Source organism: Dendropsophus ebraccatus, unplaced genomic scaffold (genome assembly GCF_027789765.1).
Source record: "Dendropsophus ebraccatus isolate aDenEbr1 unplaced genomic scaffold, aDenEbr1.pat pat_scaffold_1308_ctg1, whole genome shotgun sequence".
NCBI classification, from domain to species: Eukaryota; Metazoa; Chordata; class Amphibia; order Anura; family Hylidae; genus Dendropsophus; species Dendropsophus ebraccatus.
The window spans coordinates 3381-25020 of record NW_027208727.1 but is presented as its reverse complement, the minus strand read 5'-3'; the positions used below and the strand labels follow the sequence as shown (position 1 = coordinate 25020).

The 21640-nt window shown below is 43.6% G+C and overlaps 1 protein-coding gene across 1 annotated transcript in view; it reads right to left on the bottom strand.

Moving 5' to 3' along the window:
- The window catches only part of LOC138775082 (synaptic vesicle glycoprotein 2A-like), a gene marked incomplete at its 3' end in the record, with an annotated part of 41639 nt that extends 20826 nt beyond the window's left edge, over positions 1–20813 (bottom strand). The window contains exons 1-3 of the mRNA XM_069955809.1: positions 20781–20813; positions 12059–12210; positions 7606–7739 (exon numbers count right to left, since the gene is read on the bottom strand). Of these exons, the coding sequence (XP_069811910.1) occupies positions 7606–7739; positions 12059–12122 (198 nt within the window). The remainder of the gene's footprint in view (positions 1–7605; positions 7740–12058; positions 12211–20780) is intronic.
- Positions 20814–21640: the final 827 nt, after the last annotated feature.

The following is a 21640-nucleotide window of genomic DNA, read 5'->3' as shown; positions in this document are numbered from 1 at the left end:
ATCTGATCGGTGAGTGCATTGGATTATTTTCTACTTGCTCATGATGGGAGTTGTACTTCTGCAACCTGGATGGCCACAGGCAGCAGAAGTACAAGTCCCATAATGGCCTGCATGATGGGAGTTTTAGTTCGGGGGGGGGGGGGATGTTGTATCTCACCTGTCGTCGGCGGCTGGTGGTGAGTCCCGGGCGGGCCGGAGGAGGTGCAGAGAAGAGTGGCGAGCTGGGTGATCGGGCGGCTGCTGTCCGGTCTGGGGGTGCAGCGAAGAGTGGTGAGTTCCGGGGGGGGGGGGGGGGGGGGGGGGGGGGGGGCGCTGTTGTTGTGTGTACGGGTCCGGGGGGGGGGCTAGGTGCGGGGGGGGGGGCGGGGGCGTTGAAGGTGCATGCTGTCTGGTCCGGGGGGGGGGGGGTGCGGGGGTTGGAAGCTGTCCGCTCCGGGGGAGGGGGCGGAGTCGGTGGAAGCTGTCCGGGGGCGGGGGTCGTGGCGCCGGGAGGGAGGCCTGTGCTGCCGCTGCCTGTGTGGCGGGGAGGTAGCGGTGCCAGTGGTTGCAGGGGCCTGCCGACTCTCACTTATCCGGAATCACAGGCACTTTCCTGATGTACTTCAGGAAAGCGCCCGTGATTCCGGCGCTCCCATAGACTTCTATGGGAGCGTCCGGGCCGGAATTCCAGATAAAAATAGGACATGTCCTATTTTTTCCGGATCTATTTTCCGGAACGGACACCTTTCCGGAAAAATCCGGAAGGGTGTCCGTGACTAATTAAAGTGTATAGGTCCGGAAATCCGTCCGGATTTCCTGATAGGAAATCCGGATGGTTTTTCCGGACGTGTGAAGGGGGCCTGAAGAAATTAAACTAATGAATGTAAAAGTCCCCCAAAGGGACTTCAAACATGTAAAAAATAATAATAATAATTTAAAACACCAGTACACTACCCCAACCCCCCCCCCCCAATAAAAGTTTAAATCATCCCCCTTTCCCATTATATAAATAAAACATATAAAAATAAATTAACATATAATATACCGTATTGTGCGTAATTGTCAGATCTATTAAAATATAACAATTGCAAACGGCGAACGGCGTACACGAAAAGAGGGAAAAAAGTGCGCTGATTACCGATTTGATGTTACATTATTTTTTTTAAAAAAATTATTAAAAAGTGATCAAAACGTCCGATCTTAACAAATATGGTATTAATAAAAACTAGAGATCATGGCGGAAAAAATGACACCTCATGCAGCCCCATAGGTGAAAAATAAAACCGTTATAAGTGTCACAATAGGCCTATTTTATTAATAATTATTTGCCCAAAAAAAAGGATTTTATTTAAAAAAAATATATAACATTAGAGAATATGTGTAAACCTGCAAGTGTTTGTGTTCGAATAATAGTATCATGTCGCTTTTACCATATAGTGCATAACGTAAACACGGGAACCCCCCAAAAGTTACCATATTGCATACTTTTTTTTACGATTTCACCAATTTATATCTTCCTAAATAATAATTTTGGAATTCCGTCATACATGTTATGGTAAAATGAAAGGCGCCATTACACAGTACAACTATTCCTGTAAAAAACAAGCACTTACTCGGCCTTGTAGATAGAAAACTAAAAGTGCTAGACCTCTTAGAAGGGAAGAAGGTAAAAACGAATCAAAATTTGCGCAGTCCACGGGGTCATTTTGGGCATGGTCCTTAAAGGGTTAACAGTTAGCAAATCGTTCAATGTATGTACACATCATTCTTTCAAAGGGATCAGGAGTAGGGATGAGCGAACCGAACCGTAACGAACCAGATTAGTTACGAACTTCACAAAAAGTTCGGTTCGTCGCCGAACCGAACTTTGAGAAAGTTCGTAACGAATCTAGAATATTCGATATGCGTACGCATATCTCCTAAAATTTTAATATTTGATCGAATATTCGATCCCATTAAAGTCTATGGGAACAAGTATTCGGTTATTGAAAAACAGCTATTCGACCACTTGGAGGTCTCCAAGTCCACAATGACACCTCAGGAAATTATGCCAACACCACTGGAATGCCACTGGGACAGCAGGGAAAGCATCTGACACCCCAAAATCGCCGGTAATAAAGTCACAATTCTATGTTATACAGGTGAATTACCTGGTTACTAAAGGGTGTATGAATATTTTATAGGTACAGCTGGTCGGCTGTATTGTGTAGCACGTAGCACTTGGTAAACAGAGTGCCTTATAGTAGCACAGCAGCCTGCTTGTACCACCCTGTGTATTTATGTATGACGTAGCAGCATGTAGCACTGGATGAACACACGTACTACTCTTTTTTCTTTTTTTTTTTAGATCTAGCAGTCTACCACGTATCAGCAGCACAAAGCACTTGGTCAGCAGAGTGCTTGCACTACCCCTTGTAGATTTGCTACTACATATTTAAATGGAAACACCCAGTAACCTTGTTTGCTGTCAATGAATGAAAACACCCAGTACTCTTGTTTGCTGTCAATGAATGGAAACACCCAGTAGCCTTGTTTGCTGTCATTTAATGGAAACACCCAGTGTCCTTGTTTGCTGTCACTGAATGGAAACACCCAGTAACCTTGTTTGCTGTCAATGAATCGAAACACCCAGTACTCTTGTTTGCTGTCACTGAATGCAAACACTCAGTAACATTGTTTGCTGTCACTGAGTGGAAACACCCAGCGACCTTGTTTGCTGTCATTGAATGGAAACACCCAGTGTCCTTGTTTGCTGAAATGAATGGAAACACCCAGTACTCTTGTTTACTGTCTATGAATGGAAACACCCAGTAGCCTTGTTTGCTGTCACTGAATGGAAACACACAGTAACCTTGCTTGCTGTCACCAATTTTGGGATGGTTTATATGCTACCTCTGTTTTAATGGTTCACTGTGTGATCACTGCCATGCCGTTGCCCAGAATTTGGCGCAATGGTGTGATTAGGCAGCCTCAGAGGCATGCATACATGCTTCCCCTCCTGTCCCATATGCATCCAGTGGTGTTGGCATCATTTCCTGAATATTGATTTCCAGGTCCCAAGGATTTTTCTCCCACAGACTATAATGGGATTCGATATTCGTTCGAATAGTCGAATATCGGGAGCTATGTGAATATAATCCAATCGAATCGAATATTTCACTATTCGCTCATCTCTAGTAATAGACCACTGTGTAATACCTAACACCATCAATTGTGAACTACAACTCCCTGCATACCCTGACAGCTATAGACCTTCAGGAACTGCTGAGAATTGTAGCTCCCAGTATGTCCAACAAGATTATATGGTATATAGTGTCTGTGCTGCAGTGACATTTTATCATATAATTTTCACCATATGGTAAGTGGGCCTGTATGCGTTGAAATGCCAGGGCTAATTTACAGTCCCAGTCCGGCCCTGCTTACCAATCTGGGGCTGCAGCTTCCAGATCTCTGAGCTTCAGGCACAGGCAGCCTGCTACACACCATCTCCGGAAGCTCACTGCTCCAGCCACTCGGCACCCGTACTTCTCTCCTGCTTAGTTTAGGACATGTGACATCATCAATGCAGCTCACATGACATGCCCGCAGCCGAGCAAGAGAGGAAAGATGTACAGGTGTCATGGGGCCGGAGCAGTGAGCTTCTGAGGCCAGTGTGTAGCAGGCTGCCTGTGCCACAAGCTCATTGAACTTGTAAGAGCAGCTATTAGACCAGAGCTCCAGGAAGAAAGAGGCGATGCTGCTGCATCCAGGAGAGGTGAGCATACTTTTGTGTGAGCATACTTTTAAATGAATGCTGCTACAAAGGAGGCCTATACTATGTGCAGGCTACCTGGGGGGGGGGGGGGGGCGCTATATTATATGGTGGCTACACAAGGGTGCCTATACTATATAGGGGCTACACAGGAGACCTATACTATGGGGGTCCTATACTATGTAGGGGGGCTACAAAGGAGCCTATACTATGTGGCAGCTACAAAGGGGTCCTATATTATGTGGGGGGCTACACAGGGGGGACCTATACTATGTGGGGACTACACGCAGAGGGCCTATACTATGTGGGGGCTACAAAGGGGCCTATACTATGGGGGGGGGGTACTTTGGGGGGCCTATACTATGTGGGGACTACACAGGTACCTATAGTATTTGGTGACTACAAAGTAGGGCTGGGCGATTAATCAAATTAATTCTATTAATTCGCCCAGAATTTGAGAATCGATTTGACTTTTCTGGAAAATCGAAAATCGATTTTCCAAAAAAATCATTGGATTTGGGCGCGCGGGCGGGCTGCTCACATCCTCCAGCTACTGAAACAGCGTGAGGAGCGAGAGCGCCCAGCAGCGTCCTATGTCCCCGCCTCTGACCCGCCCCCATAGCCGGACGTGTACGCGCGCTTCCTCCCGGCCGCACATGGAGGTCCCCGGAGGAGGCTGCAGATACTGAAGCATCGGGTGATCGCTGCGGTGCTGGAGCTGTACAGCAGCGACACTATCACCCGATGCTTCAGTATCTGCAGCCTCCTCCGGGGACCTCCATGTGCGGCCGGGAGGAAGCGCGTGTATACGTCCGGCTATGGGGGCGGGTCCGCTGCGGGGAGTAGTGCGGGCGGGAGGAGAGCGCAAGTTCCGGTGGTGTGCGCCCGCGCAGAGCGGGTACACCAGGTATGTTCCCTCCTGCCCCGGTCTGCTCCATGCCCCTGCCGATCTGCCCTATTCTCCCCCCGATCTGCCCCATGCTCCCCCCAGTGTACCCCATGCCTTTCCCCCCTAGTCTGCCCCTTGCTCCCCCCAGTGTGCCCCATACTTGCCCCCCCCAGTGTACCCCATGCTCTCCAGCCCAGTGTACCCCATGCTCTCCAGCCCAGTCTGCCCCATGCTCTTAGCTATGTCCCTGACCCTCATCTTTACCTGTACTACTACTACACCCCTCATCAGTACCTGTACTACTACTACACCCCTCATCAGTACCTGTACTACTACTACTACACCCCTCATCTTTACCTGTACTACTACTACACCCCTCATCTTTACCTGTACTACTACTACACCCCTCATCAGTACCTGTACTACTACTACACCCCTCATCTTTACCTGTACTACTACTACACCCCTCATCAGTACCTGTACTACTACTACACCCCTCATCAGTACCTGTACTACTACTACACCCCTCATCTTTACCTGTACTACTACTACACCCCTCATCAGTACCTGTACTACTACTACACCCCTCATCAGTACCTGTACTACTACTACACCCCTCATCTTTACCTGTACTACTACTACACCCCTCATCTATACCTGTACTACTACTACACCCCTCATCAGTACCTGTACTACTACTACACCCCTCATCTTTACCTGTACTACTACTACACTCCTCATCTGTACCTGTACTACTACTACACCCCTCATCTTTACCTGTACTACTACTACTACACTCCTCATCTGTACCTGTACTACTACCACACCCCTCATCTGTACCTGTACTACTACCACACTCCTCATCTGTACCTGTACTACTACTACACCCCTCATCTTTACCTGTACTACTACTACACCCCTCATCTGTACCTGTACTACTACTACACCCCTCATCTGTACATGTACTACTACTACTACACTCCTCATCTGTACCTGTACTACTACACTCCTCATCTGTACCTGTACTACTACCACACCCCTCATCTGTACCTGTACTACTACCACACCCCTCATCTGTACCTGTACTACTACTACACCCCTCATCTTTACCTGTACTACTACTACACCCCTCATCTTTACCTGCAACCCTACTACTACACCCCTCATCTGTACCTGTACTACTACTACACCCCTCATCTGTACCTGTACTACTACTACACCCCTCATCTTTACCTGCAACCCTACTACTACACCCCTCATCTTTACCTGCAACCCTACTACTACACCCCTCATCTGTACCTGTACTACTACTACACCCCTCATCTGTACTACTACTACACCCCTCATCTTTACCTGTACTACTACTACACTCCTCATCTGTACCTGTACTACTACTACTACACCCCTCATCTTTACCTGCACTACTACTACTGCACCCCTCATCTGTTCCTGTACTACTACTACTACACCCCTCATCTGTACCACTACTACACCCCTCATCTTTACCTGTACTGCTAATCCCCTCATCTGTACTACTACTAGTACACTAGTACATAGGGCACATATTTGGGAAAACTACTTATTATGGGGCACACAATGGGCTTGTCTACTACATAGGGGCACGGGAGGAGCACTGTTACACTGGGAAGCAATATGGTTGTTGTCTCAAACGTCTATAAAAATAGTTTCTGATGCTGCAGGGAGAAAAATGTCCTGTTTGTTTAGCAAAAAGAGAAAAAAATCGAGATTTAAATCGAGAATCGTCCAAAAATTTTTAAAAATCGAGATTTTATTTTTGGCCATATCGCCCAGCCCTACTACAAAGGAGCCTATACTAAGCGGGGGCTACAAAAGAGGGGGATATACTATGTGGGGGCTACACAGTCCCTGCAACGAGAGGCTGAAAGACCCACACAACGCAAAGGGCTATACTACATGGGGCACCTTCACAGGGAGGAGGGATATACTACAAGGGGCAGAGGCATCAGGTCTCTTCAGACATTTCAGAATACTCTTAAAAAACAAAAAGGAGTAAAAAAAAAAAATGATGTAAGGCAGGGGTGTAAACTCAGGCCCTCCAGCTGTTAAAAACTTCAATTCCTATCATGCTTGGTCCAGGCATGATGGGATTTGTAGTTTTGTAATAGGTGGAGGGCCTGAGTTTGACATCTGTGATGTAGTCACACATTTTTGCTGGTTTGTTCTATGTATAAATTCACCCTTGACAAGGCAACGCGAAACACGCGTAGGGCGAGTAGGTGTATGGGACATCTAGTACATCATTTTGATTTTTTTGTTTACTTTCTATTCCCTTGTAAGCATCTGATTTCTATTGTGTGCAGTACACTTCTGTGTCTGCAATACCTATTTTTACTGTTCAAGTTGCTTCATTGGACTTATATACATACTTTTTATGACCTATTGCCATCTAGTGGTAGATACAGCGCTCCTTTCTCTCCTTGTCTGTAGATACATGTAATTTTTTGCTGATATAACCTTAAACATGTGCAATATATAATTATGCAATACAGAATCATGTAACTGTAATCAATTGTCCCCTTACTGATTTTTCTTGTGTATGATATTGCTTTTCATCTCGTTTTATGAATTTTTAATAATTTTTTTTTCTTGTTAACAAATAATATATTGCTTATTATGAATTTGCTGTCTTGCACATTTTTGTGATTCTTCTGAATCCTTTCTTTATTTGATTTTCTGTGATAAATTCAGCTCAAAACTAGGGAAATTTAAGATTAGCGTATAACTACCTGCAGTGTCAGCTTCAATAAATTTGTTAAATTCTCCAATGTTTTATCACTTCATCAAATCTCTGAATTACTTGTTATAGTGTCTCTGCATTGGCAGCTCAGGCAGCATTTATATTTAGCATTTTCTTTTCTTGATATTTTTAAAATAACAAAACTGAATTTGAGGGCAAAAAAAAAAGAAGAATATTGTTAAAACAGATGTTCAAATCGTATTATACCTCTAAATAGAAGCGAGGACTCTCTGGCATAGTGTTCAGAGCTCCAATGGCAAACACAGAAGGAAATGCACAAACCAAGACAAACACCCGCCAGCTATGGAACTGATATGCTGAACCCATCTGGAAACTCCATCCTGTGGGGATAACAAGGTAATTGCTATACATGAACAAGGTTTATGGTAAAGGCATTGAGATAAGATTCTTCTTGGTTACGAGTGTAAGATTTTAACTTGTTAGAAGCTCAGTTGATGAGTGCAAAAGCTTACCAAGTTGGATGAAAAGCAAGAGCTAACCACATACATGCTACCCTCCATGGTACTTTGTAAATTATACACTTTTAGGCCAGGTTCAGACTATGTAAGTGTGCGGCTGTATTTGCAGCTGTAATTGTGCGGCGGTATTTTGGTGGTTCATGCGAACGCTGGAAAGTATAGGATATACGGCTGCACAGTGCACACTATCTATGAATCTACGGCCCTATCGTAAACGGACCCGTAAAAAATGAATAAGACCATTGTTTGCGGCTGAATATGCGGCCGTGGATTGACAGGCGGTCCGTACGGAGTACTTCAAAAATAGCCTGGCAATGATGCCGAATGCCGATGCCTCTAATAGTTAATATATTAAATTAATAAAACACATTTTCTTTGTAATAAGACACTTTCGTTGTTCAATAATTTAATTCTAACGAATCCATCATTTTGCAATTAAATATACTGTTAAAATAAATAGATATATAAATAAATGTATATTTATCTATATATTTATTTTTTGACAGTATATTTCATTGCACAATGATTGATTAGTTAGAATTAAATTATTGAACAACTAAACTGAATTTATTTCCACGAAAATGTGTTTTATTAATTAAATATTTATTAGTACGGGAAGCTCCATAAACCGTTAATTCATATTCCCGGCAATAGAGCATTCTGTACTAATCATCACTTTACTTTAATTAAAACATCAAATGTTTTTTCTAATTATGTTATCACAATAGCATTATTAGAAGAAACATTTAGAAATATATGTGCGTTCAGCTGATTGGCTGATCAGCTGAGCGCACATATAATTAGCCGGTCCGCAGTACAGTCACTTCATTGTGCTGCGGACCAGCGAAGAGGACACATCGGGGTGAGTATAGAGCTCTCCCCACCCCCTCCCCAGCACTGCACCCCTCCCAGCAAGGAAGGGGGGTCACTTAACCCCTTCCTTGCTAGGATGGGTTGCAGTCTGACATCAGTCTGGCCCCCAAGGGGTTAAGGGGGATGCAATACATCCTCCCTTGACCCCTTGGGGGCCAGACTGTAAGCAGCGATCTGTAAAGATGCTGCATACTGTAAGGAGCACAACACCGCTCACATGATGGGTGTTGTGCTCCTGTTTGTGTGTTTTTTGTGTGTTTCTCCCTTTTTGTTTTTCAGATATCGGTATCCTGGGGATTACGTCGGATTCCGTGGACTACATCGATGACCAGCGGTTGTGGTTTTTTTTTATAAAATGGTCAATGAGGGGTGTGGGGGTGTTTTATTTGAATAAAAAAAATTTTTAACTTGTGTCTTGTCTTTATTTCTTTACTTTATAGACTTAGTAGTGGAAGCCGTCTAATAGACGGAATCCATTACTAAGTTGGGGCCTAGTGTTAGCCGGTATAAAATGGCTAACACTAACCCCCTATTATTACCCCAGTACCCAATGCCACCAGGGGTACTGGGAAGAGCCGGGTGCCAGTGGTCCCGGAGCGTCAAAATTGGCGCTCCTGGACCGGGCGGCAGCAGGCTGGTAAGATTTAGGCTGGGGAGGGCCTAAACCAATGGCTCTTCCCACCCTGGTGTTACCAGGCTGCTGTCGCTTGGTTTTTAACCCGGCCTGGTTATAAAAATAGGGGGGACCCTATGCGGGTTTTTTTTTATTATTTATTTATTTAAAAAAAAACCCGCATAGGTTCCCCCTATTTTTATAACCAGCCGGGTTAAAAACCAAACGACAGCAGCCTGGTAACACCAGGGTGGGAAGAGCCATTGGTTTAGGCCCTCCCCAGCCTAAATCTTACCAGCCTGCTGCCGCCCGGTCCAGGAGCGCCAATTTGACGCTCCGGGACCACTGGCACCCGGCTCTTCCCATTACCCCTGGTGGCATTGGGTACTGGGTAATAATAGGGGGTTAGTGTTAGCCATTTTATACCGGCTAACACTAGGCCCCAACTTAGTAATGGATTCCGTCTATTAGACGGCTTCCACTACTAAGTCTATAAAGTAAAGAAATAAAGACAAGACACAAGTTAAAAAAATTTTTATTCAAATAAAAACACCCCCACACCCCTCATTGACCATTTTATAAAAAAAAACCACAACCGCTGGTCATCGACGTAGTCCACGGAATCCGACGTAATCCCCAGGATACCGATATCTGAAAAACAAAAAGGGAGAAACACACAAAAAACACACAAACAGGAGCACAACACCCATCATTGTGAGCAGTGTTGTGCTCCTTACAGTATGCAGCATCTTTACAGATCGCTGCTTACAGTCTGGCCCCCAAGGGGTTAAGGGAGGATGTATTGCATCCCCCTTAACCCCTTGGGGGCCAGACTGATGTCAGACTGCACCCATCCCAGCAAGGAAGGGGTTAAGTGACCCCCCTTCCTTGCTGGGAGGGGTGCAGTGCTGGGGAGGGGTGGGGAGAGCTCTATACTCACCCCGATGTGTCCTCTTCGCTGGTCCGCAGCACAATGAAGTGACTGTACTGCGGACTGGCTAATTATATGTGCTCTCAGCTGATCAGCCAATCAGCTGAACGCACATATAATTCTAAATGTTTCTTCTAATAATGCTATTGTCATATCATAATTAGAAGAAACATTTGATGTTTTAATTAAAGTAAAGTGATGATTAGTACAGAATGCTCTATTGCCGGGAATATGAATTAACGGCTTATGGAGCTTCCTGTACTAATTAATATTTAATTAATAAAACACATTTTGGTTGAAATAAAATCAGTTTCGTTGTTCTATAATTTAATTCTAATGAATCCATCATTGTGCAATTAAATATACTGTCAAAAAATAAATATATATATATAATATACATTTATTTATATATATATATTTATTTTAACAGTATATATTTAATTGCAAAATAATGGAATCGTTTAAATTTAATTATTGAACAATGAAAGGGACTTTATTACAACGAAAATGTGTTTTATTAATTCAATATATTAACCATGAGAGACATCGGCATTCGGCATACTGCAGAGGATCGCAAACCCCGGTAATAGCGGTTCATGTAAACTGTTTCCCTGCTTTCCCAGATGCATCCAGAGGTGTTTGCATCACTTTCTTAAGATTTATTAGTTATTTTTAGTTGAACCAGATTTCCAAGTAAATGACCGTATGTTTTGAGCCGCATGTCTATTTTTTTCCACGGCCGCAATTTCACACCGCACATTTACAGCCCCATAAAAATTACAGCCGCACACATACAGAGTGTGAACCTAGCTCTACAATGATACATATTTACAATCATTACACTATACAGTGGTCCCCTCAACATACAATATTAATTGGATCCAGGACAACCATTGTATGTTGAAACCATTGTGTGTTGAAACCAATTTAAGTTGAGACCAAAACTCTATGATAAACTGGTAATTAATTCTGAAATGTCACCCCAAAAAGAGAAGAAAAAAAAAAGAAGATTTAAAGGAAAATAAGAAAATAACTACTAGGGATAAAGCAAATTCTTGTGTACAACAGTCATAAGGCCTACTGGAGACTATAAATTACTTTCTATGTAGAGGACAGGAGTATTTTCAGGGTCCTGCATAGATCCCACAGGGTCCCAGAAAAAATAAAATGAAATCACCCCCATCTGGTGCCCAAAGAAGCAACTATTCCTGGTAAATGTAAATATGCAGTATCACACTGTACTTTAGAGAATCACTACTGGACAAGCCAATCACTGCATGCACTTCAGTAATATTGGGGTCTTGCCAGTAAATTGTAAAATATATATCTATATCTCTATCTATCTATAATGTTGCAATGTCCTTTTTTTTTACTAAAGGGTTTTTCAATTAAAACCTTACTTGTCCTCAATCCACACGTACTTGTTCCCTATCCGACCTCCATGCAAACCCCCTTCCCCCCCCACCCCGGCCAATTCCAGATGGCCCCCTGCTCCTTTGTTTTGAATAGGGCCATGGGTCACATACTGACCTGTGACTCAATTCAAAACAAAGGAGCCGTGGGTCAATTTGGAGAACGCAATCTTTTACAGGAAAGTTTTAATTGGTGAACCCCTTTAAACTTGCTATCCAGTTCTAACCTTCTACAGACTCAGATTTCTTAAAAACAAACAAAAAAAAAAAAAAAAAAACACAACACTCATGCTTGTATGCATTCACTGTCACAAAAGGTATAAACATAGCCAGAAGGCTTTATATAACTCACCATAATGAGGAATAATAGCCCAGGCCATGGCTGAGGCATAGATACCCCCGATCATCCAGAACATACTCAACCAGCTCAAATGCTCTCCCCGCTTTTCCTGGGCCAGGAATTCTGAGAAGTATGAGAAGACAATAGGAATAGACCCACCAATTCTGGAAAGAAAATGTTAATTTAAAATGTTAATTTAAAAATGATATGGTGGAGAACAATCATTATATATATATTTATAGATAGATAGATAGATAGATAGATAGATAGATAGATAGATAGATATAGAGAGAGAAATGAGCCAAGTATCTGAAAATTCTTTTTGCAAGGGCTGCAAATATTGGGTCAAATAATGGAACTTGGTAGATTAGCGGCATGATATCAATTTTCTCCCAGGACAGCAGTGGATATTGGTAACTGAGCTGTAAGTCCACCCAGTGAGTCAGTCTTTTTTTTTTTTTTTTTTTTTTTGCAGAAATCAATAGTACTGGCGATTTTAAGAATCTTTGTAATTGGGTTTATTAGGCAAATAGGCCATTATCTGCATTCAAAAAGACTTTTCCCAGCCCCCCCCCCCCCCTCCTCTCTTCCATTTACAGCTGATTATCAGGAAATCATGTCTTGTTGCATCAGACATTCCCCTGTCTGTTCCATGGAGAGGGGAGAAGGGAAGGAGGGAGATTAGTCAGCAGCAGAGAAATCAAGGATTACACAATGGGGAGCTATGTGAAAGCCTCTATTAAGAGGTCAGAGAGGTCAGTGGCTGACTTAAGTGGAGATAGCCCAGTGATGTAGCTGTAAATTAACTCTTTGTTGTCGTGTTTTGGTGCCTCATCTCCCTCCCCTCTCCATAGAGAACAATGAAGACAGGGGAGAGCTTCAAACTGCTTTTTCATGATAAAAATGCATTTTTTCGGCTAATAAACCCAATTACAAAGTTTCTTAATATCGCCTATTGATTTCTGCAAAAAAATTAAACGACAGTACACTTTAACACAGACGCTGTCTTCACTGATCCCAGTGACTTCATTAAAATGCACACCCAGCACCCAGTGACTTGGTATATGCACAACAGGCACCTAGTTACTTGGTATAATGGACACTGCTTTACAGCACTTGCGCACAGCAGCCTTTTCATTGGCTGGAGTGCATCACATGGCTTTCAGCTTGCTCAGTCCTGATGGCTGAGCTTGTTGGAAGCCATGTGATGCGCTCCAGCCAATAAAAAGGCTGCCGGTGCGCAAGCGGACTGGCAGCCTTTCTCTCCCATGGACCCAGAAAAGAGGAAGATCGCAGGGCGGAGGAAAGAGGTGACAGAGACGTAGCCAGTGAGTGATTCAAGTGGCGATAGTCACCGGAGGGATGGTGAGTATGGTGTGTCTGTGTTTTTTTTTTTTTTTTCAGGTCTCTTGGGAGTTGTCCTTTAACTGTCTGGTGTGATCCTGCTCTCCATTACACACAATCAACTACCTGCCTACGAAAAACAAATCACCCTATATAGAGGGTGGGGGTTGCTGACATCACAGTGGGGTTTGCAGGAGATTGGACAGCCGTACTGTAAACTAACATGTGCGGTTGCCATGTTTAGCAAATTCGGAACGAATTACAGTGGGTACCTTGGTTCAAGAGCGTTTTGTTTATTAGCTCACAATTGTAGCTCAAAATTGTAAGAGCTCCCTGTACTGGGTATGATCGCGAATAGAGGAGGGGCATGGTCTGCATAGCATGGTCTACAGCACTGTACTCTGACCCAGGAAGTCTCCCTCACCTTCCAAATCATAGCAGATCCACTTCAGGCTGGGGCTTGCATCAGGGGACAGGACTGTGGAGGTAATCTCTTCATAGCTGTAACCCATGGGTCTCTAAACTGCGGCCCTGCAGCTGTTACAAAACTACATTTCCCATTGTGCATGGACAGCCAAATCCAAAGCTTTAGCTGTCCAGGCATTATGGGAGTTGAAGTTTCCCAACAGCTGGGGGGCCGCAGTTTGGAGACCAATGCTGTAACCCCTCTCTCTTCAGACAGAGCGTGCTGCATGCATGTGCCCACATCTGCCCTGCTCACTGCAGTCAGCCCTTGTATTTCCCATTCTCTCCATTACTGTACAGTAATTTATAATATCACATATTCTGCTGTTTCTGAATGCTTGTTTTATCAGTTTTACATGTTATTCAGAATAATAAATCATTATTTTTGGGGTGTGGAACCAATTGTCTGCATTTCTATGATTTCTTATGGGAAAATTTGCTTTGGTTTAAGATTTTGGATTGCAAGCACGGTCTCTGAACGAATTATGCTTGTAATCCAAGGAACCACTGTACTATGAATTCGTCGCTGAATGAAGCAAATTGACAGTGTGATTCACAATGAATCTTGCTTCTAACTGCTTCTAATCATCATTTCAACTTTTGTTTAGCACCACATTCACATACTTTGGTGATGATATAGTCTCCATTTTGCTATTTACAGTAAGTAAATTTTTAAAATGATAATTCAATAACAATCCCAGGAAACAACTTAGGGCTAGGTTCACACATAGTAAAATAAACTAAATTTGACCATAATTTTGAGCTGAAATAAAAACAATGTGAGAACAGATGAAAAAAAGACTGTATTTTGCAAAAGCAGGTCATAAATAATGAGCATGTTCGTTGTTTAGACGTTGTAATCAATTATGGTCATTATTCTTTACTCAGTGTGCACTGCCGGACAATTTCCTATTGACTTTGATTAAATGCACTATTATATTATATGGCCACATTTTTCTGAAACAGCTGTCTGTGGTTGGATCCCTGGCTTTGGTATTTCTCTTGTCATATCCTTAGACTCATAACTGAGATGGATATTGACTGAAAGGGCCACTTAATATGGTGGTTTTGGCAGAGCCACCTAGGTCTTTCCCTGAAGGGATGTCTGGCTAGTCCCGTGGTTTGAGACTCTTAAATGAGACTCTTTTTGCATTTTTCCTATACAGTGAGGCACCACAAAAACATATACTAAATGATATCCATTTTCCATAATGCGCGTGACCTCCATCGGATCCAATGGGAGCCACGCGCATTAAGGTCTCATTGCGTCTCCGTATCCATGGAGACCGGAACTTCTGGATTAACAGAGGATTTCATCGCTAAAGTGTACCTGTATTCTAACAGGTACATTTTAAGATGCATATACACCTTTAGGCTATGTTCACACTACGTAAGTTTCCGTCTGTAGCGCGTTCCGTGAATAAGCAGCCGGAGACTTACGTAGTTTGCGTATAATGGAAAGTATACGAAGTACGGCCGCACAGTTCACACTACGTATGAACTTACGCCCGGATTGTGCGTGCCGGCGTAAAAAAATGAACCAGACCATTGTTTGCGTACGAAAATGCTGGAACTTACGTCCGTAACGTTACATGCGGTCCCGTACGTAGTGGTGATTTCTTCATTTTTGCAGCTTTTTGTGCCGATCCAAAAGGTTCTGTGGGTGTCCGGGGCTAGGCGAAGCTTTTCAAGTAAAAGGACCGCTGTCAGATCGCTACGTAGGGCGCTCGGGAAGCGTAAGTAGACTTCGGGCATAAGTTTGCGGTCTGTACGTAGCCGGCCGCAAGTAGCGTAAATCTCCGCCGGAGTTTACCGCGTATATGTCCGGCTGCGAAAATATGCGGCCAGACATATACGCAGTGTGAACATAGCCTTAGGCTGTGTTCACACTACGTATATTTCAGTCAGTATATTTCAGTCAGTATTGCAACCAAAACCAGGAGTGGATTAAAAACACAGAAAGGATCTGTTCACCACAATGTTGAAATTGAGTGGATGGCCACCATTTAATGGCAAATATTTGCTGTTATTTTAGAACAACGGCTGTTATATTGAAATAATGGCAGTTATTTGCTGTTATATGGCGGCCATCCACTCAATTTCAACATTGTGTGAACAGATCCTTTCTGTGTTTTTAATCCACTCCTGGTTTTGGTTGCAATACTTACTGAAATATACGAAGTGTGAACGCAGCCTAAATATGTTCACCCATTCTTTCTCCTATACACTCTTAGCTTAGTGAATGTACATGTGTTTCCAGTCAAATGAGGGGAGTAAGGGCCATATTATAGATAAGTGAGTGCCGATTTGCCCGCTTACAGAGCCTATTACTAGGCTCGACAAGGGTTGAATTGACATCGCTCTTGGTGTATGTAGAAAAAAAAAGTTTTTTACTTACCTCTTTGTGCTCCCCGGTGACCTTCCAGTTTTTTCCCGGTGTCAGGAGCCACAGCGGAAGCTTATACACCAGTCTTTGCCGTGACAAGCTGTTCAGCCAATCACTGCCTGAGACAAGAAAGCACCACGCCCAGTGTTTAGATGAGTGGCCTGTCATTTGAGAGACCGGCTCTGAAGTTCCAGCAGTGGCTACAGGTAGCGGGCAAAAGATAAAGAACACAGAGAGCATGGACAGGTACTGTATGTATAAAGTAATTTTTTTTTCTTCACATTCATCAGCCGTCAGCCACGAATTACTATCACATGTATCATATGCAGTTATACACGGTTAGCAGCAATGATTTTTCATCATATTGAAAGATAACGATCAGCCGATGATCGTTTCTTTGGCTATTCGTTGTCTTTATTACATAGACTGATAATCAGCCGATTAGTGCTCCATACGGTAGGACCTTAAAGGAGAAGTCCGGCAAAAATGATGTCACGACCCAACTCCCAGAGCTGTACGGGCTCTGACTGCTGGAGAGGATGATGGCAGGGGGACACTGAAGGACACAGGGCACTGGAGGGACACTGAGCATCCCTCTGCTATCATCCTCACAGCCCGCACAGCTCTGGGAGTCGGGTCGTGACATCACCATTTTATCCAGGAAGTGAAGCCTTGATGCAGTAGTAAGTGTAGGGAAAAAAGCACTTTATGCGCATTTCCCGTAATAAGTGTATATTGGTGATATGTATAACTTTTGGGGGCAATACAATACTTAATTAAAAATAAATTACTGGACTTCTCCTTTAAGTCGAACAAAATGATTGGTTTTGAATTTTAACATACCCTGACGTCATCTTTGGCCCTCACACACTTAACATAGAGATCTGTTGTGATGAAATCAATGGGTTTGGCCTGCTTTGATGGAATGAGGGGGGCCCTTTAGATTATTGGTGGTCTGATCTCTGTGGCCCTTATCTATTTCTAAAATTAAGAGACTCTTCCTCCTTACTCATAATACCTCCCAACCATTAGTTTATTTTAGAAGGAAATGTGAAAGTCTCTCAAAAAAGCGAATACAGCCCGAGACCATGTTCACACGTGGCATGACAGTGGCCATTCTGTGACACAGAATGAGTGGCCATTCCGTGTCACAAAATGGCCACTGTCACCTTGACTGAACTGTATAAGGAATTTGGTAAAATCCCAGGAGGGATTTGGTCAAATCCCAGGAATGATGAAATGACCAACGCCGTTCCATCATTTTTCCTGAAGAAAGTCAGGAATTTGATCAAATCATGCAACATATGTTGCAGTGAAATGATTGAATCAGAGATTTGATCAAATCCCTAAGGGATGTATCAAATCCCGGGAAATTATGAAATGACCCACGCCGTTCCATCATTACCCTGAAGAAAGTGTCAGACTAACACAGACACAACCAGACAATGGGCCCTATCTGAACCACCTACTGTCCCTGCCTAATTGCCTCAGCCGACCCTAGGCGGTCGCGGACAACCACGGAGACGTTCCCTGCGCTATATATGTGATACACAAAACAATACGGACAGACGAACACAATAAGGAATAGTAAACCAGGCCGGGTCAAACCACACGGGCAACATAGTACAAAATCAGTAATCCAAAAGAGTAGTCACAAGTCAGGCAGGAGGTCAGGAAAAACGAGTCGAGCAGTAGAAGGGATAGGACGGGGAGCGCAGGAATATACAAGGGAGAGCTAGGACCAGGAATACACCTAATTAGCCAGCGCTGGACTCAGTCTGTGCTTAGCTTATGCTGACCAAGAGCCCGGTCTGGATCCCTATTGGGACCGGCGCTCTGAATCTTCCAGGTACAGACAGGCAGAGAAACCTGTCAATCACAGCAACAACACAGGTGTAAAATCAAGACCAGGAGCTTCTCAGCTTACTCCTGCATAGCCAGAAGCTGAGAAGCAATCGGGGTGTGGCACACAAAGGAAAAACAACCAGGTCCAGTTCACACAGGCTACTGCAGATTCCTGACAGTACCCCTCCTCTTATGAGGGGCCTCAGGACCTTATTGAACGGACCTGGCTTAGACGGATTACGTGCATGAAATTGTCGAACCAGACGTGGGGCATGCATGTCTTTCCCAGAAACCCACGTCCGTTCTTCTGGGCCAAAACCTTTCCAAGTGGACCAAGTTACTGCAAAGACCCTTGTACCCAGCGAGAATTTAGATTTTTTTCTACCTCATACTCCAACTCCCCCTGGATGACCAGGGGAGCAGGAGGAGAAGACGGCGCAACCGGAGGAACATACTTTTTCAGAAGTGCTTTATGGAACACATTATGTATGCGAAATGATGCAGGCAGTTTTAATCTAAAGGTAACAGGGTTAATCACTTCCACAATAGAGTATGGTCCAACATATTTAGGTGCCAGTTTACCTGATTGTACCTTTAACCTCAGATTTCTCGTAGACAACCAGACCTTTTCCCTACTATGTATTGATGGCCAGGTATGCGTCTTTATTAGCATGTTTTTTGTATGCTCTTGGGCTTTAACCAAGCTCTGTGCCCAAACGGGCACAGTTTAGAGAATATGGCTTCAGCGGAAGGGTTAACTGATTCAGCAGCATGAGGTAGAGGAATACCTAGGATTAAAACCAAAATTACAAAAGAATGGCGACATACCAAGTGAGCGCTGTTCATGATTATTTAAGGCAAATTCAGCTAGAGATATAAAGTCTCTCCATTTGTCCTGGGCATCAGTCACGAAACACCTCAGAAATTGCTCTAGAGACTGGTTAATTCTCTCGGTCCTGACCATTCGTCTGCGGATGGAAGGCAGACGAGAAAGATTAAGGAGATACCCAACTTTTCACAGAATTCTCTCCAAAACTTTGCCACAACTGAACACCCCTATCGGAAACAACATTCTCAGGGATGCCATGCAAACGTAGAATATGAATTAATAAATAGCGTAGCTAAAGTACGAGCATTTGGTAGCTTAGGACAGAGGAATAAGATGGCACATCTTGGAAAATCTATCCACAACTACCCAAATGACAGTTTTTCCCCTGGACAGGGGCAGGTCAGTAATGAAATCCATCGATATATGTGTCCATGGGTCTCGTAGGCACCGGTAGCGGATGTAATATCCTTCAGGTGGCCTTCGAGGGACCTTGGACCTAGCACAAGTCTCACATGCCTCAACAAAAGCTTTCACATCTCGGGCCCAGAAAGGCCACCAGTAGTGGCGCGAGAGCAAGAACCTGGTTCCCTGCCACCCCTGGGTGACCAGCCAACACAGAGCTATGAATCTCCTCCAAGACCCGGAGACGAAGATCCGGAGGTACAAACAAGCAGGAGTCCGGAGTATTTCGGGGTGCCAAGGACTGAGACTCAGCGATCTGGGTCACCAGGTCCTGTTGTAGGACAGACACCACCACACCGGGTTTTAAAATCGTATCGGGCTGGTTCATGGGAGAATTTTCTATGTCAAAACTACGAGACAGGGCGTCAGCCTTGACATTTTTGGAACCAGGCCGGTACGTGATGTCAAAGTTAAACCTAGAGAAAAACAGGGCCCACCTGGCTTGACGTGGGGTGAGACGATTAGCACTGTCTAAGTACATCAAGTTCTTATGGTCAGTAAGCACGACCACCTTATTTTTGGCACCCTCCAGGAAGTGTCTCCACTCATCAAACGCCAACTTGATAGCCAATAATTCTCTATTGCCAATATCATAATTACATTCGGCCTGGGAGAACTTCCTGGAGAAGTAGGCAACAGGACGAAGGTTAGTAAAAGTGCTAGATCCCTGGGATAACACTGTTCCCACACCCACCTCAGATGCGTCCACCTCCAGTATGAAGGGGCGCTCAAAATCAGGCTGAGCCAGCACTGGAGCTTCTGTAAAACATCGCCGAAGTTATCGTATGCCATGATTGCTTCTGATAAGAAAGAGAAAAGGGGGGGAAAAGGCGCTTCCTAGTGCAATATCTGAGTTACTAGATAGCAAATGTGCACAAAACATCATTGTGCTCACCTTGGGAGGTTGTGCAATAGTAGGCACAACACTATAACAAAGCGTATTATCAATACCACAGCTTAGCAGAGGATCATCTACACAGCGTGTAGGAGTCGATACACCAAAAAGAAGTCAGGTCCTTAGAGAACTATAGGGCCCACAAGCGATCCTTCCAATAGCATAGCGCAGGTATTCCAGCTGGGTGGTTAGTAAGCCGTATGTGGTCAGCTCCCAATAGATGTACTCACCAAGCCAAGTCCTTACTATAACAAATTTATTTAAAACAAGCGACGCGTTTTCGGCACACTAATCTCTCAGTGCCTTTCTCAAGCTTAACAGAACACACAACACAGAGCAATACATATACCCCCTGTAGTACAACAGGTCCCAGAACGGCACTTCCGGTATCGCGGACTCTCAGGTTGTAACAATTACAGGCCGCCCGGGTCACAACATGCATCCTGTATGTTGACAAATGCATACACTAAACAAATTATCAGAACAATAAAAAACATAATACGCTTACTGTCATCCTAGCGTCCATGTCTCTCACATGCCGCGTCCAATATGGCTGCGGGCGGAAGTGACGTAGGACTTAGTAGACAGTAAATCCTCAAGTACGTAAATGGCGTAGAGTTACGCGTTTGCTTAAATGTAGTTACATATAAGCTCCACTAGATGGCAACCTTGTTTTAAAGACCTTCACTCTCTATGTGGAATCACACGCAGAGGAATAGTAATTCATACTCATGATATATAAAAGAATCATTAAATAAATCAATATATAATAAATTACATAAATAGATAATTAAATAAATAAATACATGGCCTTTCTAAACTCTCTGCACTCATACATTTTAAAAAAAAAACTATATACACTACCTCTAGGTTTCACACAATATTATATAGTTATATATGCTCTATAACCTCATTAAGGCCATCAGGGTATAACGAATGAATCCTATATATCCAGTATGTTTCACGTTTATTCAACGCAGTAACTCTATTGTGTGTATTAACTGGATTTGTTCGATGGGAGTGATAGATATTTATTAAAATCTCCAGTATGTAAGCATGTAAGGTGTCGTGACACACTGTGTTTCATGAATCCTTTAAGTGGTGTTGTGTCTATGTGAGTTATCCTCTTGTGTAGAGGTTGGATAGTTCGTCCAATATATTGTAATCCACACTCACATGTAAGGAGATATACTACCAAAGGGACAAGAGCAATCCAGGTGTTGTTTAATTGTTAAATGTTCCCCTGTTTTTTTAGATTTAAAGGATTTTACCCCTACTGTTATATTTTGACAGCACTTGCATTGTTTCCTTCCACATTTCCACACTCCTTTCTTTATATTTTCTTCCGGCAAAACTGGATTTCCTCCA